The sequence below is a fragment of the Zeus faber genome (genome assembly GCF_960531495.2).
Source record: "Zeus faber genome assembly, chromosome: 21".
NCBI classification, from domain to species: Eukaryota; Metazoa; Chordata; class Actinopteri; order Zeiformes; family Zeidae; genus Zeus; species Zeus faber.
In genome coordinates, this window is record NC_137208.1 from 3,459,030 (window position 1) to 3,480,825 (window position 21,796).

Here is a 21,796-nt window from a genome sequence, read left to right on the forward strand (position 1 = left end):
AAAACAATAAAAAAACCTGCAGCAAACCACCTACTGTCTATTCCTTCGTGTTCTCAGTATCAATGGGACCAACTGAGGTCCAGTTTCTAAGTAAAACGTATGTCAACTTAAATGTGATCAATTGAGTTTAAAGGTCAGTATAAAGCAATATAGGCAACATGAGTATTTCCTTTCCACAATTGTTTTTAATGTTGTTGGATGTTATAATGTAAAAAATGATTCAATCTCATTGTGGATAAACTGCTTAAATAAAGGTTAAACACAATTTTACATTTTAAAATCAAGCTGATTCACTGATTGAATTTTCTCTAAATAAATAAATAAATTTTGAAAACAAACAAAAAAAACAAACAAATTAACAAATTAATAAATGAATAAAGGTCCGATCCCAAAGGCAAATAAAGACAAATATAAACTCATTTTTTGAATTAAATGAAATGTTCCCAAAAAGCGATGAGTTTCTCCAGTATAACGGTTAACTCCCGCCTGGCCTTCACAGGGGCCTGAAAATCCCGTTGCCGTAGAACTTTAAGACGGAGTGTAAACACATAGTTCTCAGTACTCCTCAAAGTGTGTATACGCTTAAGGTACGGTCCAGCTGCAGGGCTACGACCGGCTCACAGCCTTTTACGGCGACGAGGAAAGTTTCAGCTTTATGCGAATGAGCAGCGCTGGGCGATAGCCAACAGGGGGCAGACACGCCCTCGATGGCGTTGGATCCAGGGGAAATGGACGCCCAGATCACTGCAATCAGTGTAAACATGAAAACCGTAGTAATGGACTTTCTTTAAGGTTATTTATTTTGCTAAGTAAACAGCTACACCATTTTGTTTCATAAGTATACACGGCGCCACCTATCTATAAAATGTATATCAAATATGGAAAGGCAGCCACAAAAGCCGGGGGCACTGAGACCGGGCGACGAGAGCCCCCCGGCGGCGTGACCCGAGCATCCCTCCGCACTTCATGTTGCCCGTTCGGCTGCTGCCACGCCTCAATTTACTGAGCACGACATACATGACTCCCCTCACCTGTACTTGAGGGGGAACATGATGGCGAGCAGGCCGCGGCAGGCGTCCGTCAGCCGCTGGTAGCTGCTGGACAGGAAGAGGATCTTGTGCTCCGTCAGCGCCGCGCAGAACAGGTACAGAACGTTGACGATCCCTGGGGAGGAACAGTGGAGCGGCGTGGGAACGCCCCGTTCAGGCGGCGGCGACGATACAGGCTCCACACATCGTTCTATCTGTCTGTCTCTCTGTCCGTCCGTCTTTCTGCCTACCTTCCTATCTATCTATCTGACCACCCGTCCGCTGTCTGTCGATCCGTCCGTCTGTTTGTCAGCACCTCTATCTTCTCCATCTATCTATCTCTCTGTCTGTCTGTCTGTCTGTCTGTCTATTCATCCATCAGTGTAAGTTAGGTAGGAAGTGATTTGTGGTTCTCCTCATCAGGAAACATGAACAGCTCAGTGTAAGGTGAGCGCTGGGTTCAGGGTTTTTGAACGTCAGACTCATCAAACTCATCTTGAACACAAGAGACATAAATGAACTCGGACAATGTGTTCATGTTGACACTAAGACCTCACAGATCCCTATCCAAGACGGACATTTTTTTTTTTTTAACACTCTTTAAGGACCACGTTAGCTGGCCCTCAGGGTGGCGGTGTAAGCACCGGGCTTCGCTTCGCTGGAATTTTGAAAACTTCTGCAAACGTCGATACCGGAGTCTTTATAAGTTTTAGGAAATATTGTCAATGGAGTTCCAGTTCACGTACAGGGATGACGATGTGATGTTTCAGTAAAACGCATTGACATACAGTCGGCCCCGCCAGGGTCGGGATGCATCTTTTTTTAAATTTTTATTTATTATTATTATTATTTTTTTAAATTGTATTCAAATATTTTTGGCAATAAAATTGAGAGAGTGAATTTCCGTTGGTCATGGGTCGTACCGAGCTGCCTGAAGAGCTGGGCCACGCTGCTGCCGCTGACCGGCAGGGAGTCGTTGATCGGGGTTTGGATGACCTGTCGATCGCCCGCACCTAGCGTTATAGTCCTCTGCAGAGAGAGAGAGAGAGAGAGAGAGAGAGAGAGAGAGGGGGAAACCAAAACGTCACTGCCTCCTCTCAGAAGAACGGGCTTTGCAGGTGGGTTTAATCACGGCTGTGGGTGATTCGGCAGCGGAGGGCTTAGCAGGTACGTTAGAAGCGACGGGGGGGGGGGGGGGGGGGAGCCATTCCAGCCAATCAGGAAAACAATGGAGTGGAGCGGGACGCCACGGCAACCACCTGACAACAAATCAACGCCACCCGCCCACCGTGCCCGTCCGCCTTGGTGATCGGGAAAAATACCAAACGAGGCGGCGGGGCGTGGCACATGGGCGGGGATCAGAGTTGAAAGCGGTGCGGGTGAGTCGGCGAGGGGAGGGACGGTTGGTCTGACGCCGCGTCAACCTTCTCATCTTCCCTCACGCGACAGATGTCCCGATTGTTACACAATTGTCGGATCGCAATTATTTCAATTCTTTCGCTGTAAAAATGGATTTACGATTCCACAACTATACATTTCCGTCCAAATGGAAGGGACGTTGTCAGTTTTGTGTGTTTCTCATCAATTGAGTATGAATTCACTGTCTACCCAAATTTTTGTGTCCCAATTTTTTAACTCCAATAAATGTCTCTTTTGCAACAGGTGGACATTATAAGTCTAAGTTGTATTTAATGACGTTATGATTTCCAGCACGAGGGCTGTACCGGTTTTCCTGCACAGGGGGGTCTTTGTGATGGTGTGACAACAGGGTTCTGACCACGCCCCGCGCACGTTGGGCAGACGCTTTTTGCGCGTTTCAATCACTTCCCGGCTCCCTAATCCTCAAGTTTAACAACTATCAAGGACATGTTTCAAAACTCCAGGTTCAGTTTGCCACTCACAGCAAACAAGGGTGGCGGCTGTTTCCTGCGCATGGGCTTCGAAATGTCGACGGGAAAAAAACATACTCCTAATCATTGTCATGACAAATAGACGACTTGCACGTACGATTAAAAAGGCAAACTTTATTCTGCATCTCGTGCCAAAAGAACTATTTTCAGCCTGCATAGACATGCAGACAGAAATAAAGGTTTTTCTAAATGTTAACTCATACAAATTAATATAAACGTCATTTTCCAGAAGAAAATTACAATTGATAAATAATTCTACTGCACTTCCCGTCTGAAAGCACTTTTTTTCTGCCGATGTGGACTGTGAAAGCTTTGGGTCTTGAATGGTCTTGAATAAACCACATGCGGCATTAGAACCCGGAGCTGTAATGGATGTCAGAGTGCTTCAAATTGCAAATTGCCCCAAATTCCGGTCGGGCTGAGTGTGTACTGAGGGGGATCTCAGAGCCGTTGGCAAATCAATACTCATTAACCAACCTCTGACTTTTACAGAAATATGCATTACATCACATTTTACAAAACTTTTGTTTTGTTAAATTTTTAGGACTGGTTATGCAACAGGATCTCACTATTTTTGTTACAGAGGTCAAGGATTTGACTCAATGTGCATTCAATCTGGCATTAATGGGATGGCTCACGACAATTCCATACTGATTATATTATGTTATATTGACATTTTAAACAGTATGAGAATTTCGATAAACTATTAAATCATCGGCAAGCATTACCAAATCATTTCCCAGAGCAAATTCAAACTTTAAAAGTCAAAAGTAGAAATAAAATATTTCAATTAATTTGTGACTGGTGGTGTTGATATTAAAATTTTCCAATTGATTCAGAAATTGAAATTAAACAATTGCACTGTATCGGGGTTTTGATTTGTCCTGCTGCAGACAGAGCTGCATCCTCGGCAGAGCGTAAACAACCCTGGCCTGTCATGTGTCATCAATTTTAACCCGGTCCGAATTGATAAGGCAAGGTTTAAGGTTTTTAATTCAGCCTTTATTTGGCCAGGAGGTTCCCATGGAGATGAAGAAGGAAGACCTGGCCAAGCGAGGCAGCGCAAACATCACCTTTTATTTTGTTTGTTTGGGTTTTCTTACGACTCAACGAGTTTCAATGAGTCAATCGATGGACTTTGTGGAATTAATTTAAGATAAAAAAAACAAACGATGGCATTGGAAGTGGAAGTGAATGGAAAAACAGACAATAACAACGGTGAAGGTCAGAAGGCCTCTGAATGTCAACGATCAGCCGTTGGTTTTCTGCAGATACTGAACAGTTTGTTTGTTGGAAGCAGTTTGAATGGTTTTCTTGGGCGAGACGGGTTTATGGATCGGCTGAGGGATGGGGGGGGGGGGGGGGGGGGGGGGGTTAGAGCCAAGAGGAATCAGGAAGTAAATCTAGGGAACGCTAAGCGCTGATTGGTGGGTTTGGGGGAGGAGGACATAGTCGGACCGGCGTACCAAACTCTCCTCTCTCTCTTCCTGGCCAGGCTACACAAACACACCCGCAGAGGGGGAAAAAATACACACACACACACACACACACACACACACACACACACACACACACACACACACACACACACACACACACACACACACACACACACACACACAGGATAGAACACGGGTTAGAGACACAGGGACTGAGGTCGCAGCCCAAACTGGACAGAAATCTGCAGATAAGACGTTAGCATGACAACACAAGTACAATAACATTGGCAACGGTGGAAGAAAGACTGAGTAAAAAAAAACATTAAAAAAGAAACCCTGACCACAAAAGTACTCTAGTAAAAGTAAATGTACCACATTGACATTTCTACTTAAGGAAAAATACACAAGTTAAAGAACTCACTCTTAAATGTAATTCAAGTATCAAACGTCTAGAGTCAAAAGTCTCCTAAAGTAAGTACAGACACTTGAAAAGCGTTCTTGAGTACAGAAACAAAGTACTTTTACTTCATTACTTTCCACCACTGAACATCGGCACAAGCTGCAAGACAACAGTTGCATAAATAATAAAGGATGAAGGCGACAGCCCCGATGCATGACACACGCACGCCAAATAAATGAACAGCAAGCTGAGCGTTTCCTTCTGCAGCCGCAGCCCCGGAAGCCGAGTAGGAAGACGAATGAATGGTTTGCAATGTGTGGAATTTAGTTCATTACACCACAACACACGCACACGCGCAAACGCACACACACACACACGCGCAAACGCACACACACACACACACAAAAAACCCTTTAATTAAGATATTGGTTCCAAGTGATATTTAAGCCCCTTTCCCACTTGCGCTGAAAGCCCTGTAATCCACTGGCTATGTTCCATATTGGAGTAATGTGGGAACAGGAGCCGATGACAATCTTGTAAAAGTCGTTCCGTAAATTTCCCCACTTTCGACCTGGGACCATTTACGGGAAAACGGCGACACGACTGCGAATGGAAGTGCATGGGAATGGCAGCAGTAACTTTGCCGGGACAAGCGCGTAAAGTAGAGGTGGGAGAAACAAAAACATTCTGGAGAAAAAAAAAAAAAAAGCGAGTCCGATGCGAACCGTGGAGCTCAGCTGTTTTCTTCTTCTTCTTTCTTGTTATTTTTCTTCTTAAAAATGCCACCCAGACCCTAGACGTGTCTTTTAGAGTTAGGGACGGCGGAGGGCGCTACATGGTGTATGTCAGTTGGAGAAGTATGAAGTGCTTAGAGTACGCTTGGCTTGCCCGCCGGCTGCACCGCAGGGCGGGGCTAGAGGGAGCGAGCGGACAGGGAGAGGTAGAACAGGTGGAGAACGTTCCTTCTCCGGAGGCAGTGCAGGACAGGTTGAAAATTATCACGCTGATTTAATAACTCTGGGTGAGGGTTACTGCGCCCGGGGGCGGGGGGCCCCGTCCCCGCTCCGTCAGCGGAGGGAACCGAGTCCGTCCGGGAGGGGCGTGGAGACGGGGAGGTAGAAACCGAAGGGCTGGTCTCTGAGAGCCAGGAAAAAAAACTAAACCCATTCAGATTGTGCGTCCGTTGCCGACAGATTGTCCAAACGATGACATCAACACTGGACATAATGTACGGTACAAACCCTAACCCATTACATACTGTATCCAGAACAGTCATCTCATGTGGGAACAGACTCCATACAGAACTTCTCCATAAAGGAACCCAATGTGGGAATAACCACCTACTGCATTTAAGCTGAAGCACTCAACTACATAGACACTGAAATTTGCTACGGAATGTTTTGATTTGATGTTTTGCTTCTTATTTAGCTATGCCTTTCTAATTAATTTCTATTATGCTCGGTTCACTGTTTGTCATCTTGACCATTTGCATCAACTGCGCAATTTTTCCATTATAGCCTCCCCCTAGCCGAATTGTTCCACTTGAAATAGAAAACACATTTAAACAATATGGTTTACTGTAAGCATCCAAGCAATTTTAAACCACAATAGGATTGGCAACAAAGTGAAAACAGAACGCGAAAACCGAGCCTGGTTCCTGGAGCCCAGCTGCCGTTCAGCCTTAAACCTGCACTGCTGCCGTCGGTCCTGTAGGACACACTGAGGACACCAGGGGCGGAGAGGACCCCAAGGACCTGCGGGCGACCCCGGTTGCACTACCCAAACCACGCTGGAACCCAACCCACCCCGACAACCCAGCCTTCAACCTTAAACCTGGAGGTTCTGAAGGACGTACCGAGGACACCAGGGACAGAGAACACACCAGCGACCCTGGCTCCTCTATGGAAACCACGCTGGAACCCAACCCATTCCAACACCCGCCTTCCAACCAGGGGCGGAGAACGTGCCAGTGACACAAAACTGTACAACTTTTGAAGCTCTCAATCTATTTTGGCCTTCCCCTGCTCTCTCCTCCAGGGGCCTTCGCCTGGTTGGTTTAATATGTTATCCTCAGTGTTTGGGGGCAAATGAAACGCTCTCCGTTTAGAGAGTCATGACACAGTGTCCTCGAGCTGGAATGTCCTTTCTGGTTAACTGGGGAGAGATTATCTTGGGAGAGAAGTGCAGAACGTCAGCCAGACTTGAACTGTCCAAACCTTTAACCTCTTCGCTAAATCAACACTGTGTCTCCCTTTTCCACCGCAGAGCTTCCAGAACAACACCCGGGGAGCTGCATTAGGATTTCCTGCTTTGCTCAAGGACACTACAGTGCGGCACATTCCTGCCAAGGAACCAGCAACGCCAGGGTCATTCTGAAGCTCGGGCAGATAGCTGACGAGGGTTGCTGCCAGCTGTGCTGGACCCGTAATAATCATGTGTCTCAGTAGGAAATCGGTCCTTACTGCCTCAAAAGTCTCAGGGTTAGACACAAGTTTGGTCCAACTTTTAAGAGTAGGAGTGAAAAGCACTTTATGAACTGTCCAAACCAAGGATTCTACTCCTATCTGCAGTGGGATTCAGGAGAGGTCGAGAGTCATTAGGAGTTCCCAGTAATAAATAATCATAAAGTTACTTACAATAACACATGTATTATCATTATTATTATTATACTAGGGTGCATACCTTCTTTAACACATGGCCGTCATGGTTTTGCTCTTTGACCAGACCATCCCACCAGACCATCTCACCAGACCATCCAAACAGACCATCCCAGAAGACCATCCTCTTCTACCCCCTAGAAGCGCTCAGTTGCAGTGTGTTTTGATCTATTTTTAATGTGCTAGCGCCCATGTGACAGCATTTCAACACCGTGTTCCTTGTGAGAGCTTGAGAGCCACACAACTGGTGTGACTTGTGGGTTCTTTTAATAGTGCGGTTGTAGTGTTTTGAACAGCGACAAAATCTGACGTGTCTAAAACCACAATAACATCGTTTGGATATACAGCCAAATTGGTTGTCAATGAAAAAGACACCTGGCGATTACTTCAGCGCACACACACACACACACACACACACACACACACACACACACACACACACACACACACACACACACACACACACACACACACACACACACACACACACACACACACACACACACACACACACAGCCTTGGACAAGCTGAGGAAAACTGTGAAATGTTGTGTGATGTGTAATAAACACAGAACACCTGGCAGTAAGGATAATTGCAGTTTCCTATTGTAAAAGTATCTGTGTGTGTGTGTGTGTGTGTATTGTTGACAACAGAGTCAACACTTCATTGGACTGACATGTGGTTGGACTTTGGGGTGTGTGTGTGTGTGTGTGTGTGTGTGTGTGTGTGCGCGCGCGCGCGCGTTAAAATGTTTTGAAGTGGCCTTCGCTGTTTAAGCTCAGTACGGCGGGGAACTGTTTGTCCTCGACTGTCGAGAGGCAGAGGAAACTGATTTCCAGAGAGAGAGCGAGAGAGAGAAGGAGGGAGAGAAAGGGAGTGAGCGGCAAGACAGCAAGAGGGATGGAGAGAGAGAGCAGAGGAAGGAGGCAGAGAGAGAGCGAGATGGGGGTAAAAGAGAGGGAGACAGAAGGGAGGAGAGAGAAAGAGAGACGGGGGAGAAGTGAGGGGGAGGCCACGGGACAGGGAGAGCGAGACAGGAAGAGAGAAAAAGAGATAAGAGTTGATCAGGTTCTTCAGCCTCAGACGTATGAAAAGTGTTTTGGGTTAAAGCTCATTCTGAGGTTCGGCTGCGTCGCAGGAGCAGCAAACGGTGCCTGCTGTCATTTCACAGTAACTGTCACGTTATCAGATGAGCTCCGCGGTTATGACATCACAATAGGTCAAATAATATCACTGGTACATCACACCTTTTATTTTTGTATTTTTTTTTCATTGTATTTGAATATTTTCAGCAATAATTGTGGAAAATATTATTAATGATTCACAATTTAATCGATAAACCAGCAATCAATTTTCTGTGTATAATATACACATAATATATACACACATATATACTGTATATATACTCTAGAATGTATATATATATATATATATATACACACACACACACACACACACACACACACACACACACACACACACACACACACACACACACACACACACACACACAGTATATACACGCTGGTGCTTGCTGAGTGTTAATACTGATTAGATCTGCTCCTCATTCTGACGGTGGGCTGCCTACTACCAGGCCATCTGCCATCCCATATGGTGAGGCCCCGAACTGTGTGTGTGCGTGCGTGCGTGTGTGTGTGTGTACACAAAGGAGTTTTTTGTCAATTCAACATATGCAACATAATTATTCCCTGTTAAGATACAGTATACACTTTTACCTACTGTACATGCATTAATATTACTTTATTCACAGATGTATTGTGGTTTCATATATTTTTTCAGATTTAGTTTATGTTTATATATATATATATATATATATACACACACACTTTTTTTTCTACTTTGTTTTGCACAGCCTTCAAAGTTCGCACTACTCACACACACACACATTCACTGCATCGTGCTTGTATGACTGCGTGTGACAAACAAAGCACCTTGAATCTTGAATAAATTGTACTTGAAACATTGTATAAACACTTAACAGTAAATCGCTGCAAAAGAAAATTCAGTCTCTGATGAGAGAAATGAGCCCAAAAAAAACCTACCTGAAATCAGCAGCAAGGTCATGGTAAGAATGTAAAGTGACAAAGCACACCAAGCAGCAGGGAACAGAAACCACGGAGCGCTGCAAACCACGTGAAATGACGACTACAAAGACGGCATTCGTCGGGGGGGCGAAAAAAAAGTACAAATACGTAAAAAAAAAAAAAAAAAAGTTAATGAATCATCCTCAGTGAAATGGAGAGATGGCAGAGTGGTTACCTTGAGGCAGCCCAGCAGCCAGTCACAGGCCGTGGCCTGAGGAACCGAGTCTAAACTACAAAGTAGGGACGTGTTTCTCTGTAACACACAGGAAGCAGCGCAGAGCGGGGAAATAGCAGCGTTACGCTAGGAAGGCACATACAGGGGTATTCATCACCATGTCTGCTTAGGAATTCAAAATCTTTATTATGATATCTGCTTCTGAATACAAAATCTCGATGAAGATATCTGCTCAGGAATTCAAAATCTTTCTTATATCTGCTTCTGAATTCAAAATCTTTATGTGATGTCTGCTTAGCATGTTGGATGCTGTTTTAAATGTGTTCATTTACATTTAGTCTATTCTGATTGACTGAGATACAGTGGAAGTCATAACAGGAACTGGTAAAACAAAAAAAAAAGTACTGGGGGAAAAAATAAACCCGATACTAATAAACCAAATTAAAACATTTAAATGACACCTTCCCCCAAACGGGACAAGGGAAAAATAAACGAAAAAGGCCCAAATGAACCAGGGAATCACATCTACACATTACAAGTAACGTAGCAGAAAAGCAACTCAATCCAAAACGATGGAAGGGAAAAAAACCTTCCAGGATTTCCTCCCAATGACACCACACACACACACACACACACACACACACACACACACACACACACACACACACACACACACACACACACACACACACACACACACACACACACACACACACACACACACCTATAGACTAAAGCTTGTACAAGTGATAACTTTGTGCAGGATTTCCACTGCATCACGAGCGTGAGGAACAGAAAACACTTCAACCGAGTGGTACTGTATCAAAATAAAAGCATCCCCGTATCACCATACACAATGTAACGTCTGATATATTTTTATTTTAAAAACATTTTTTTGTCTGAATCTTATCTAAGTCACCATTGAGTTTGGTGAGATGAACTGGACTTTGAATACAGAAGCAGATATCCCCATATATATATATATATATATATATATATATATATATATATATATATATATAAACATATATATATACACACACACACACACACACACACACACACACACACACACACACACACACACACACACACACACACACACACACACACACACACACACACACACACCAATGTGGTTCACAAGTCGCAGATTATCATGATAATTTTGATGGAAAAATTATTCCATATCCAGTCCCTCCAGGATTTTGTGACTTTTTTCCTGTGATTTACGCGGTGAGAAACACTCGATTTTGTGGCAGCTTTCCCGAAATTCTGCGTGTTGCAATGTTAATCTCACGTGAAGCAGGGTCAGGGGTTGGAAAAAAGGTAGTACGTGCTCAGTTCTAGTCCCCTTTTAAGCAGGATACACAATACAAAAACAATTTTAAACGTTTTAAGTGCATCAACAATCAGCCGCCATCTCCTTGCCGCGTGAACCCGCTGATCGCAGTGAAGCCAGCTCCTCTAAGTGAACCAAGAGAGCCGCTGTATTTAATATTTAAATGAATACAAGACGGAATAACAGGGTGATCCCACGGTGGATTTGTTAAATCAATCCAGAAACGGCCCACTTTGGTAACACCAACGACCAAACATAATGTGAAATGATGGCATTCATGGCATACATTGAATAATTTAAGTGGTATATATGTGCACACATACCGATCATAAGTCAAAACATTTAGCTGAATCATAAAAGCCAGAATTGGTGCTGAGCGAAGAGGCGTTTGGGAGCTGAAAGAGCGGCTCTTATTGCCGGGCAGAGCCAAATGAGCCGGCTCACTAAAAAGAGCCGGAGTTCCCATCGCTCGCTTGCAGGCCTTAAAAGTTTGTTGACGTGTGGTTGCATCGGGGCATTCTCCCCGGCAACAGCGCAGTAATGGGTCCAAATGACAAACTCACTTTTGAGTGTACCCTTTTGGGCGCAACAACGTGTGGTCGATACTGCGAGCGCTCGCATAATTGGCGCCAACGGGTTTATTTTGCCTCGAATTGTGCGACGCAGAAATGTGAAATCCTTGAGGGACTGCATAAGGCCCAGTTCTACATCACATGAGAAGCAATCTGTACCAAAATAAAAATAAATCTGAGAGCGGTTACCGCATGAACACCGACATAGCGGAGCAATAACTTGGATTTTAAAGTAGAGGTAACGTCACTTCACAACACAACATCATGCAGCGTCAAGGGGTGGAGTTGATGTACGTAGGATTTGAACCTGGTTGATGAAACTTGAAAATCAATAGTAATAACAATACCAATGTATAAAAAATAATACAAATTTCCATTTCCGTTATTCAGTTAATAGTGTGAAGTTATCCAATTTCGACACACAGCCCAGTGGTTAGGATTCCAGTGCTTTCCAATAAGTCCACAAGTCACCGGTCTCCGAATTTACTATTTTTTGGTTAAGAAGTACACCAGAAACACGGGTCCTTGCTTTGATACCAGTATGGGTGTGTGTGTGTGTGTGCGTGTGTCTGTGTGTGTGCGTGTGCGTTTACCTGGGAGCCTCCTGCGATGGGGATGACACAGGTGAGGAGATTCCCGATCACCGTTTCCAAGGGAACCGACAAGCTGTCGGCGTGCACTGTGTAGATCAGCCCCAAACAGTTCTGTAACCACGGAGACAGGAGAGAATCAGAGGTCAATTACAGTGTTTCTACCTACTACAGCAGTGAGCAACAGTTAAGATGTTGAGAATGTGAAACCGATAATATATAAAACACCTACATAAAATAAATAAATACACAATAAATACATTTGACCTGCATTACCAATTACTGAGTTCAGTACAGAAATATAATTTTCTAATTGAAAACATCCGCTATATTTTCTGTAAATAAGATAAATGTTACCCTACTGAACTTGCTGTATGGCTGTACTGTATGTGTAACTTTTTATAAAAATATATTTAGAAAAAAACAAATGCACAATAACTAATGTCAATTTTAGATTTTTTTTACAATTTCAAGTGCATTTACCGTATATTATTTCTTTTTTAACTTTGCTTGAGTGAACTTGCAGTATTATATGGAACTTTTATTTTAAAAAATACACAATACTTTCACTTAAAATTCCCACTTAAACATTTCAAACTGTGAGATTCTATCTCAAATAAAAAATAAAAATCAATTACATTTAAAATCAACTGGACCAGTGTTATTGGACCAGTGTCTTGAAATATAGAAAATAAACTAACCTAAATTAATAAATGTGTGACCACGGTGCTATTTAAGCAGAATACGCTCCCATGACTTGCAAACAAAGTATCGATATGACAATTCTGTCATATCGATTCTGAAAATGAAAACAATAAAACCCAATGGTATGGCTTTTTGTTTTTAACCACTTAAATCCACCAGTGTGTAATTGGGGTGGAGGGGGTGTGGGCACTGAGCCGTACCCTGAAGACCTCGGTGTGGTCCAGGCGGGACACCAGGACCAGGCTCTTGGGTGCGAAGACCTGGGCGGGCTGGACAGCGCCCGACTCCTCATCCTCATCCGCCTCACTGGCCTCGGCCTTCGGCAGCTACACACACACACACACACACACACACACACACACACACACACACACACACACACACACACACACACACACACACACACACACACACACACACACACACACACACACACACACACACACACACACACACAAAATTCACTATGGGGAACAACAATAACCACAGCAGGCAGAGCTGTTACAACTATTACATAAGTGCCTAATCGCAATTACTTGAACTCAACGCAATCTTTTCGGAAAACCGTTAAAGTTTCACAATCACCATGTTTCTGGTGTGTCCAAATGCCAAGTCCAATTTTAGAAATAACTTGGAATAACGCCAAAAACACACAATATCATAAAAAAAAATTCTGAGATTAGAGACTTGTGGCGGCGCATAATCCCAACAACAGTAAAATCCCATTGAGAAAGAGATTATGAACAAGATGATGAAGGAATAATGCTGACAGGCAAATGAGACTGTCTCCTTTTAGATATAGAAGCTTCAAAATAAACATATTTCATCACGTTAAGTCACAGTCGCGCCAAATCTGCTCTTGAAAGTGAAGAAATATGTGAATCTATAGATGTCAAAATACTCCGATTTTTCTTCTTCTCACGCCCCGCGTCCCTGCAACTCCCCCCGTGGCCCACCAAGGAGGCGTGGGCGCTCCGGCGGGCCACGCCGGAGGCCGGGTGGTGCCGGCTCCCCACTCACCTGGGGGTTGTCCAGGCACTCCCAGAAGGTGAAGCAGGCACAGTAGTGGCGCTCCGAGTTGATGTCGGTCAAAACGGCCACGAAGAAGGTGGCGGGCTGGCGCTCCGGGACCAGCTCCCACCCGCTGGGCTGACAGAACTGGAGGAGGAGGAGGAAGGGGAAGAGGAAGAGGGAGAGGAAGAGGAAGGACGATGATTGCACAGGGCAGAGGGGATGCTGTTGATCGTCAAACACTGAAACGTATTGTATTCAGAGCGGGACCCGGCGAGTTTGACGACAATTGAATATCACAACATTCCTTCGCCTGATAACGATCGGTATCCACAATCTGACGATATTTCCGGGGTGAGGAGTGGTGCTTCCATGAGTTATTTACAGACGATAAGTATTTGAGGAATCAGAAATCATAGTAGTGCGGATATTAGCGCCAAGAAGTAAGAGGCATTGATTATTTTAAACTTAAAACTTTATCTAAATTTTATTTTGGGAAAAAAAAAAAAAAAAGGCATTCGTTATTATTTATTTTATTTATATGTCACTTATTAGTACAGCGAGGACAGACAGTCTATGGAGTTGAGAAAATGTCACCAAAACTATACCACAAAAACCCCAGACGATACCGATGTTATAACCCTACTAATCCCAACCCAGTCCAAAGTTAATTACTATTCAACTCCTTGCGTTGAAGGAAGCCCACCGCTTAAAATCAGTGCCTGACAGATGCGTTGTGTCAAAAAAATGTAATAAACTCTAACTACCTTTTAAGTGATTCAAACATTAATAATTACAGCTGGAACAGATTTCAAGTTGGCCCGGCAACAGCGGTACATCCCTCCCGCAAACATTATTCAAACAACAACACTCACGTTCAGATTAATGGGTTATTATTCAACAATACAAAAATGACCTCAAACTGCCATGCACTCGGTGCGCTACCTCCTGTACTTCCCTGCGACTTGATCCCCTCCAACTTTGTCCGGATAGTTTTTTTGTGGGTGAGTATTATGGACGGTGTCGGACAGAGGGGCTGGTGCGTGTTCGCCCGCCGGGGCAACTTTAACTCCCACAGAATCACAGTTGCCTCATCATCGTTTTGCATCCTAAAAATGCGGTATAGCTCACGTACAAAAAATATGGTGGTATGTACATTTTCTTATACAAGTGTCGGACACTGATTTGAGGTTAAATTTCTAGTCTCTTTACTGGATGGTCATTGAGTGCTGCTGCTGCCATTAGCCCGCAGCAGGGTTAAACCCTCGGGCGGCTGATGAGGACGCCCATCTTACTGGAAAGTTCTGCAGGTGACAGAACATTTGCAGAACATTAAGTCACACATTGTGTACCTGCCAGTGACTCACGCAGGGCGGGGCTCCCATCAAAGTGGGAAAAAAATTTCCATCGGTCACTTGAGCGACGAAACCATCGTATTTTTTTTTGAATGGGGGGAAAAGTGAATAGAAAAGGGCCCCTGAGTGGGGTTTTTTTTGTACGTAGCCTAGAATCACAATGTATCTGGAGAAAAAAAAATGAAAACATTGAAAGTAACGCTATGCATTGGTCAAATATTTACACATGCAAAATACTTGAAACGGTAATGGGGATTTGAACAGAGGTGGAGTGTTGACGGAGGTAAACAAGCAGCAACAGGTCTTTATGAACAGCGGTTTCTGGTAAAATGGCCCATTCATAACCACCTCCTCATTGCTCATATCTCCAGTTCATCTGGAACTGACCAGTTTCTGAGACCAGCCACAGCAGCCAACACGAGCAGGTTTTGCACCGCTCAGCCACACGGGGAATAGAACCCCCAACCCTGTGGGGCAGGCCTAGCGCCTGGCTCTGACTTACCAGCTCGATGCCTTGTGGGAACGGGTTGTCCTCCCAGTCTTTCTCAGGAAACCGCTGGAGAATGCGACCTTGACCCTCAACGCCCCCTGCAGAGAGAGAGAGAGACAGACAGAGAGCGTTACATAATGCTTTGTTGTTTATTTCAAGAGGTTAATTATGAGCTTGTTTGTTTTTATCTCATCTGGGGAAATCCTCTGGCCACATCTGTACAAAAAAAATAAATAAATAAATAAAAATAATCCTGCGTGTATCTCATGTTTGAAGGTTTCGCTTAAAACGTTGAATGCAATTACAGTGAAAATACAATTTGTAGGCAACCGACAAAATAGGCTTCTCCAGCCACTCTAACTGGCAACTCTGGAGCATTTTGATACTGGTTGTCCACAGACTGAATATTCGAAGGAAGGCAAAACTTGAATTGAATGTTACGGCTGGATATTGACATCTAAAACGCGAAAAGGCGATACAGAATAGCAGATGAACCTCGACGTAAGTATCTCATCCGATTATTCCCGTTTGTCTTAACAAACGTGTACACCACTCATGTAGGAGTCATTAAAATTCAATATTCAAACATTACTACGTCCATTCTAACGTGGAGGCCAAGCCTGAACGAGACCAGAAGAAGGACCCCGGCAGGTCTGCGACACGTGGTTCAATCTGAACCCAGGCGACTGGGCCTAAAAACTGCTCAATATCTGTCGTGTAGACATCGGTGAAATTTACACAATCCCCCACCAATTTGCTGGTGACGACCGGGGCTGCACCCTGTTTGGCTCCCGCTCCGCTCGTCCCACAAAGGCCTTCTTATGTAACCTCCACAAGTCTTCTTTTCAGCCCGGGCGCCGTCTGAAGCCCCGGCCGGGGCCCGGCTTAATGGCAGCTTTCATACACCCGAGAACACGCCTCCCCCCGACCGTACAAAAGGCCAGATCTGCGGCGTGAGACGGGTGCAGAAAAAGAGACAATTATACCAAGCTGAATTAAAAAAATAAAAATAAAAAATAAAAATAAATGGGGGGTGGGGGAGAGAGTTTGCTGCTAGCGCTGGATCATAGAAACACTAAAACGACAAAAGGCGAGCGGGGCTTCGCCCAGGGGAGCAGAACATGAGCTCAGACATAATACACAAATACAAAGTAGGCCAGCTCCCAAAACACACACACGTACAAGTCGTCCCCTCTCCTGGGTGAACCGGGCCGGCGGGGGTTGCTCTCTTCCCGTCTTACCCTTTCCCGCATCCCCCCCCCTCCTCCTCCCATCCCATGGCTCTGTGACTTTTTTTTGCGATGGCATCGTGAGAGAGAGAGAGACAGAGAGAAAGAGAAAGAGACAGCTCTTCACATCTACTGTAGGACAAAATGAACTCTTCATTCCTGACACAAGCTGCCCATGTGACCGACGGAACACCCCGGTTCTACTTCTACCAACCCAGTCGAGACTCTGCCCACGGCCACACCAGCCTCCACGCCCACGGCCACACCGGCTTCTACGCCCAAACCAGCTTCTACACCCACAGCCACACCAGCCTCTACGCCCACGGCCACACCAGCTTCTACGACAGTAACATTCCACATAGGTCCGGGTTGACAATCACGTTGGGAAATCTCCTTGACAAAACCAAGTAGCGTGATATGTTTTGTGATATTTTTGATGAATACCTCGATATCGGGGTTTGGCGATGTGCTCAAAATATCACGTGGATCTCATGACCCAAGCATTGATGAGAACAACTGGAACCATCGAGGAGGTTCAGAAATCTGCACAGCCGCAAAGTTATGCAACATAACCGTCATGAAATTACAATATCTTTTACCATCTGTTATGATATAAAAAATTGTGATTTCCAGTCTCCTCACATAACCAGCCGTAATTTGACGCGGAATCAAGCACCTTTCAAGGCACAATGAGTAGATTGTCTTGGGGTTCACAGGTTTGCTCGGTAACACCGTTTGTGGGCGTGTCGGTTCCAAACCGACAGGCTGTTGTGGGCGCGCTAAACATTTCAAACCTCTCTCATTTTCCATATTTAATATACATTATAAACACAGGTGGTGCCGTGTCTACTTTTTTTTTTTTGTATTAAAATGGTGTCGTTTGTTTACTTGACAACATAAATAACCACGTGTCTCTTAAAATAAAGAATTGTCCTTGTTGAAGAAACATAAAATGACGTGTTCCTTATTTTATTGACAGATTAACAGATTGACAAACGTTTTTTATTTAAAATAATTGGAACAATGCAGGAGTCCAGGCGTCCAATTTTTTATTTTTATTTTCCAAGGAACAGCGCCACAGAGTATCTTCACTCCAATTGGCTGTCGCCCGGCGCCGTGCATTAGAATAAAGTTGAAACCTGCTCAACTTTTTTTTTTTGTCGCCGTGAAGCTCGTCAGCTCGTAACCGATCGTCGCTCCGCCCCCTGCAGCTGGATGAGGCCGCGCCCTGTTTGAAATGCATCGCAGCCTGTATGGCGGAGTGACCATACCATCAGGCCTCCGTGGGGAGTGCGACTTCTGCCAATTTCGACACGCCTCATTTGCGGCGTCGGCCAGAGGCTCGGCCGCCTTGGCTGCGTGACTTCTGAGGGCGCCACAGTCCACACTGTACATGGCACTCACATTTGGACAAACACTATGGACAATTCTTCGGCACATTTTACTGTTTGTTTCATAACAAACAGTACAATTTTTGTTGTTTTTTTTCAAATCCACTTTACATTGCCCCCATATATGAAGTCGTAACGTATCTATGGTTTCTATTTTCATATCGTCCAATCGGGCCTACTCAAGATGGCTGATAGGCTATCCCATCGCCAGCGGGCGGCGGGAGTAGGACTGAGTGGGGGGAGTTAAGTCACAGCATGCCAGTGGAATACCAGCAGTTTTCCCCCACTGGTAGACTTTACTTGGGCGGGTCCCCCCGGGTAAATTAACAGCCGCCAATGTATATTTGGCGACCCGTTTTAGCGTTTTTCTTTCTTTCTTCTTTTTAACTTAAGGTATAGGTATTACGTAAGAAGACGCGGACAGGGCTCTCTGCTTCAGGTGGGCTACAAAGCCCTCCAAGTGCGTATCAGGTGGAGAGAGACGGCAGGAAGTGATGCTGCGCTGACCTCGGAGAAGTTATAATGGCCTGAACATTGGCGTAGGAAAAACCACGAAATACCACCATCTCTTCAATCCTCGATATACGACCCGATCACCAATCGGCACAAGCCTTGATGCATCAAAACATTAGATAACAGAGGAGGCCGTACTGTGAAGTCATGTTCATAAGGAAGGAGAAGGGATAAATTGATAAATCGTTTAAAGCAAATAACGCACACCGTTCTGCAAATGTTTCGCAAATTTGATTGCCTCCTGTAACGGCGTCATTTTCCCGTAAGAGAGACAAATGTTACTTTAATCATATCTATTCAAACAAGGAACAACATCTAACAATGAACACGTTTTATGAGGGCTCGTTGCACGTTATAAACACAAGAATTAACCCCTCATAAAAGACCTGCAGGTGAATAATAACAACAGTGGGCCATGACCACGCCATGTGACTCGTGGGAGTCTGCATTTCAGTGAGTCAGCCCTGATGCAGGCTGGGACTTTTTTTTTTTTTCCCGGAGCGCCACTGCCGCTGCAAGGGCACGTGGACGTCAACACAAGCGCTACGCCTCCTGCTTCGCGGAAAACCTCTGCACGCCCAACACACATGGCCGTGGCCTCTCTCACGTCCTCAGAACCATGACAAGACTGTGGAAGGAATTCTGCTTCACGACTCACAATAAATATATTACACAGAGTAAAATAAACACGTGGAAAAAGGTGAATAAATACTACACTGCACAAATCTGTATTTAGATGTTGAAACATAAAAAACAGAAACAAACTTCTGTCTGATCCACAAATGGGATGAAATATATTTTCATGTCTTTATCCCTTTCAAAACACCTAAACACACATTTAAATGCATTACCTCACAAAAAACAAATCAAATTCCAAATTGATCCACATACAAATGAATCATTCAAATGCATGTAACAGAATTAAACAATTTGGAAGCGATAAAAATGTGAAAATATACGTGATCACATTTTAATGGTTCAAAATGGATTTTGTAAAATGGTTTAAAAAGCACAATTACACTTTTATTATCTGTGGTTCAATAGATATTTGTTATTTTACACTTAAAAGTGGACTTTTGAAAAAAATATAGATTTGCAGGCTGTTGTAGTGATTCATCTTTTCCCATTTATATTCTTTATCTATTATAAATATAATTGTGAACTGTGATAGTATTCCTTACAATCACAGACTGTCTCCCCCCATTCCAGTAAAACGACATAAAAAAAATAAAAAAAAATCGACAAGCATGCACACGCCTCGAAATCAACTCAGAACACACATGCGCACGCACGGATCAGGCTTGTGCACGCCGCCTCAGCCGTTCTATTGGTCAAATACAAAGCAGGCTCTGGGCCACGCCCCCGCCCTGCGGACCAGGAAGTAGCGGCCGCCCGACGGAGGCATAACTCCTGGGTACCAACTGAAAGCCCGAGCACGTGGGAAGCGTCCGGCCCTCTCTCCCCCCTTCCTTCTCCCCCCCCCCCCCCCCCCCTCTCGAGGTAAGTCTTTACAACGGTATCCCAGTACGACCCCACCTCCACCTGGACTCAACCAGTGCCCCCTTCACTCGCTGGCTGAATGGGGCTGGCATGGGTGCAGCGAGGGCCAAAGCGTGTAAACAAGACTAGAAAGAAGTAAAGCAAAACCCTTTCATCAAAACCGACTCTGATGTCATTGATGACAGTGCGTGTGCCAAGGCCCTTCGAGCTGCTACTTCAAAGCGGAAATCTGTGCGATCATTTTGTTTAGCCCCGTTTTCAAGAAAGAGCCATTCGACGATATTTGGGTTATGCGTGTGCCTCTCTATATGCGGCTTCCAGCGTCGGTGGCAGGGTCCACCTCTGTCCGGCGGGAATGGAACGGGTGCAGGAAGTGGAAGGAACCGAGTGCAGCGGCGCGGCTCGTCGCGGTCAGTAAACTGCCGACATGGATGAACGTTCACAATGAAGAACAGAAACCCTGGAATGAGAGAGTATCGCCTCAGGTGACCAAGAAACAGAAAATCATCGACGGACCAGAAGGCGGTTAAGTATGGAGAAAGGGCCATGAGCGAAGGAGATGGTCAACTCAGATGTTGACAAAAAAAAACAAAAAAACGTAGTTTTGAGTGGAATTCCGAGACTTGTTCACCCAACACAGACAACCTTGCACTTTAAGCCCCGCCCACCCCCACAGTGCTATGAAATAACCACCACCAGCATATTTTAAGGCGTACAGGACAGAATGGTCTCAGTGATATCAGATATTAGAGTGCGCTGTGCGAGGCCCGCCCTACGAGCGGAAGACACCAAGGAGAGGCTTTTAGAGAGCGGCACCGCTGACGGAGAGCAGGACGCTGGTCGGGGTCTGCAGGTATTTGACCGCCCTTGAGAGAGAGTGCCTCCCCGCTGCCGCCCGCCTTGCACGAGATGCACTGGCAAACTGCCGCTGGCTTGTGGAAGAGACGCCGGGGTATTTGGTGGACAGGGGAGGTGGTGGTGGTGGTGGTGGTGGTGGTGGTGGTGAGTGGGTGGCGGCGGATCCAAATTCAGGTTGAAGGACTTCTCCTTCGTAATCGTCAGAGGGAGAATCGTCACGATGTGACGACTTAATCGTGAGTCCGCCCGAGCCCAGGACGTTATCGCACAGATGGAAAAATGTCCGGAATGGGCTTATGCAATGTCGGCACACGGTTGATCGAATGAGGGAAATGAGTGAGCTACGACATCATTTTGTAACTTGCAGTAATCGCAACTAATTTCATAATTGGAGTATTAGCCAAGCATTCTTTTGGAGGATGGAGTATCAGTAGCATACACTACAAAGGGCCTGGGCCAGTGGACCCAGAGCTCCACTCAACACAGATTACAGCCGCGGCACAATGACACCGCGCGATAAGGTTTG

At 45.0% G+C, this 21,796-nt stretch overlaps 1 protein-coding gene across 2 annotated transcripts in view; it reads right to left on the minus strand.

Annotated features, from left to right (window-relative positions):
* Window positions 1-21,796, minus strand: part of sbf1 (SET binding factor 1) — an 87,418-nt gene that overhangs the window by 47,453 nt on the left and 18,169 nt on the right. For both annotated transcript variants that reach the window (XM_080022382.1, XM_080022381.1), the window contains exons 2-7: window positions 15,792-15,877; window positions 13,944-14,081; window positions 13,124-13,249; window positions 12,222-12,332; window positions 1,952-2,057; window positions 1,032-1,164 (exon numbers count right to left, since the gene is read on the minus strand). In XM_080022382.1, coding sequence (XP_079878508.1) covers window positions 1,032-1,164; window positions 1,952-2,057; window positions 12,222-12,332; window positions 13,124-13,249; window positions 13,944-14,081; window positions 15,792-15,877 — 700 coding nt within the window. The remainder of the gene's footprint in view (window positions 1-1,031; window positions 1,165-1,951; window positions 2,058-12,221; window positions 12,333-13,123; window positions 13,250-13,943; window positions 14,082-15,791; window positions 15,878-21,796) is intronic.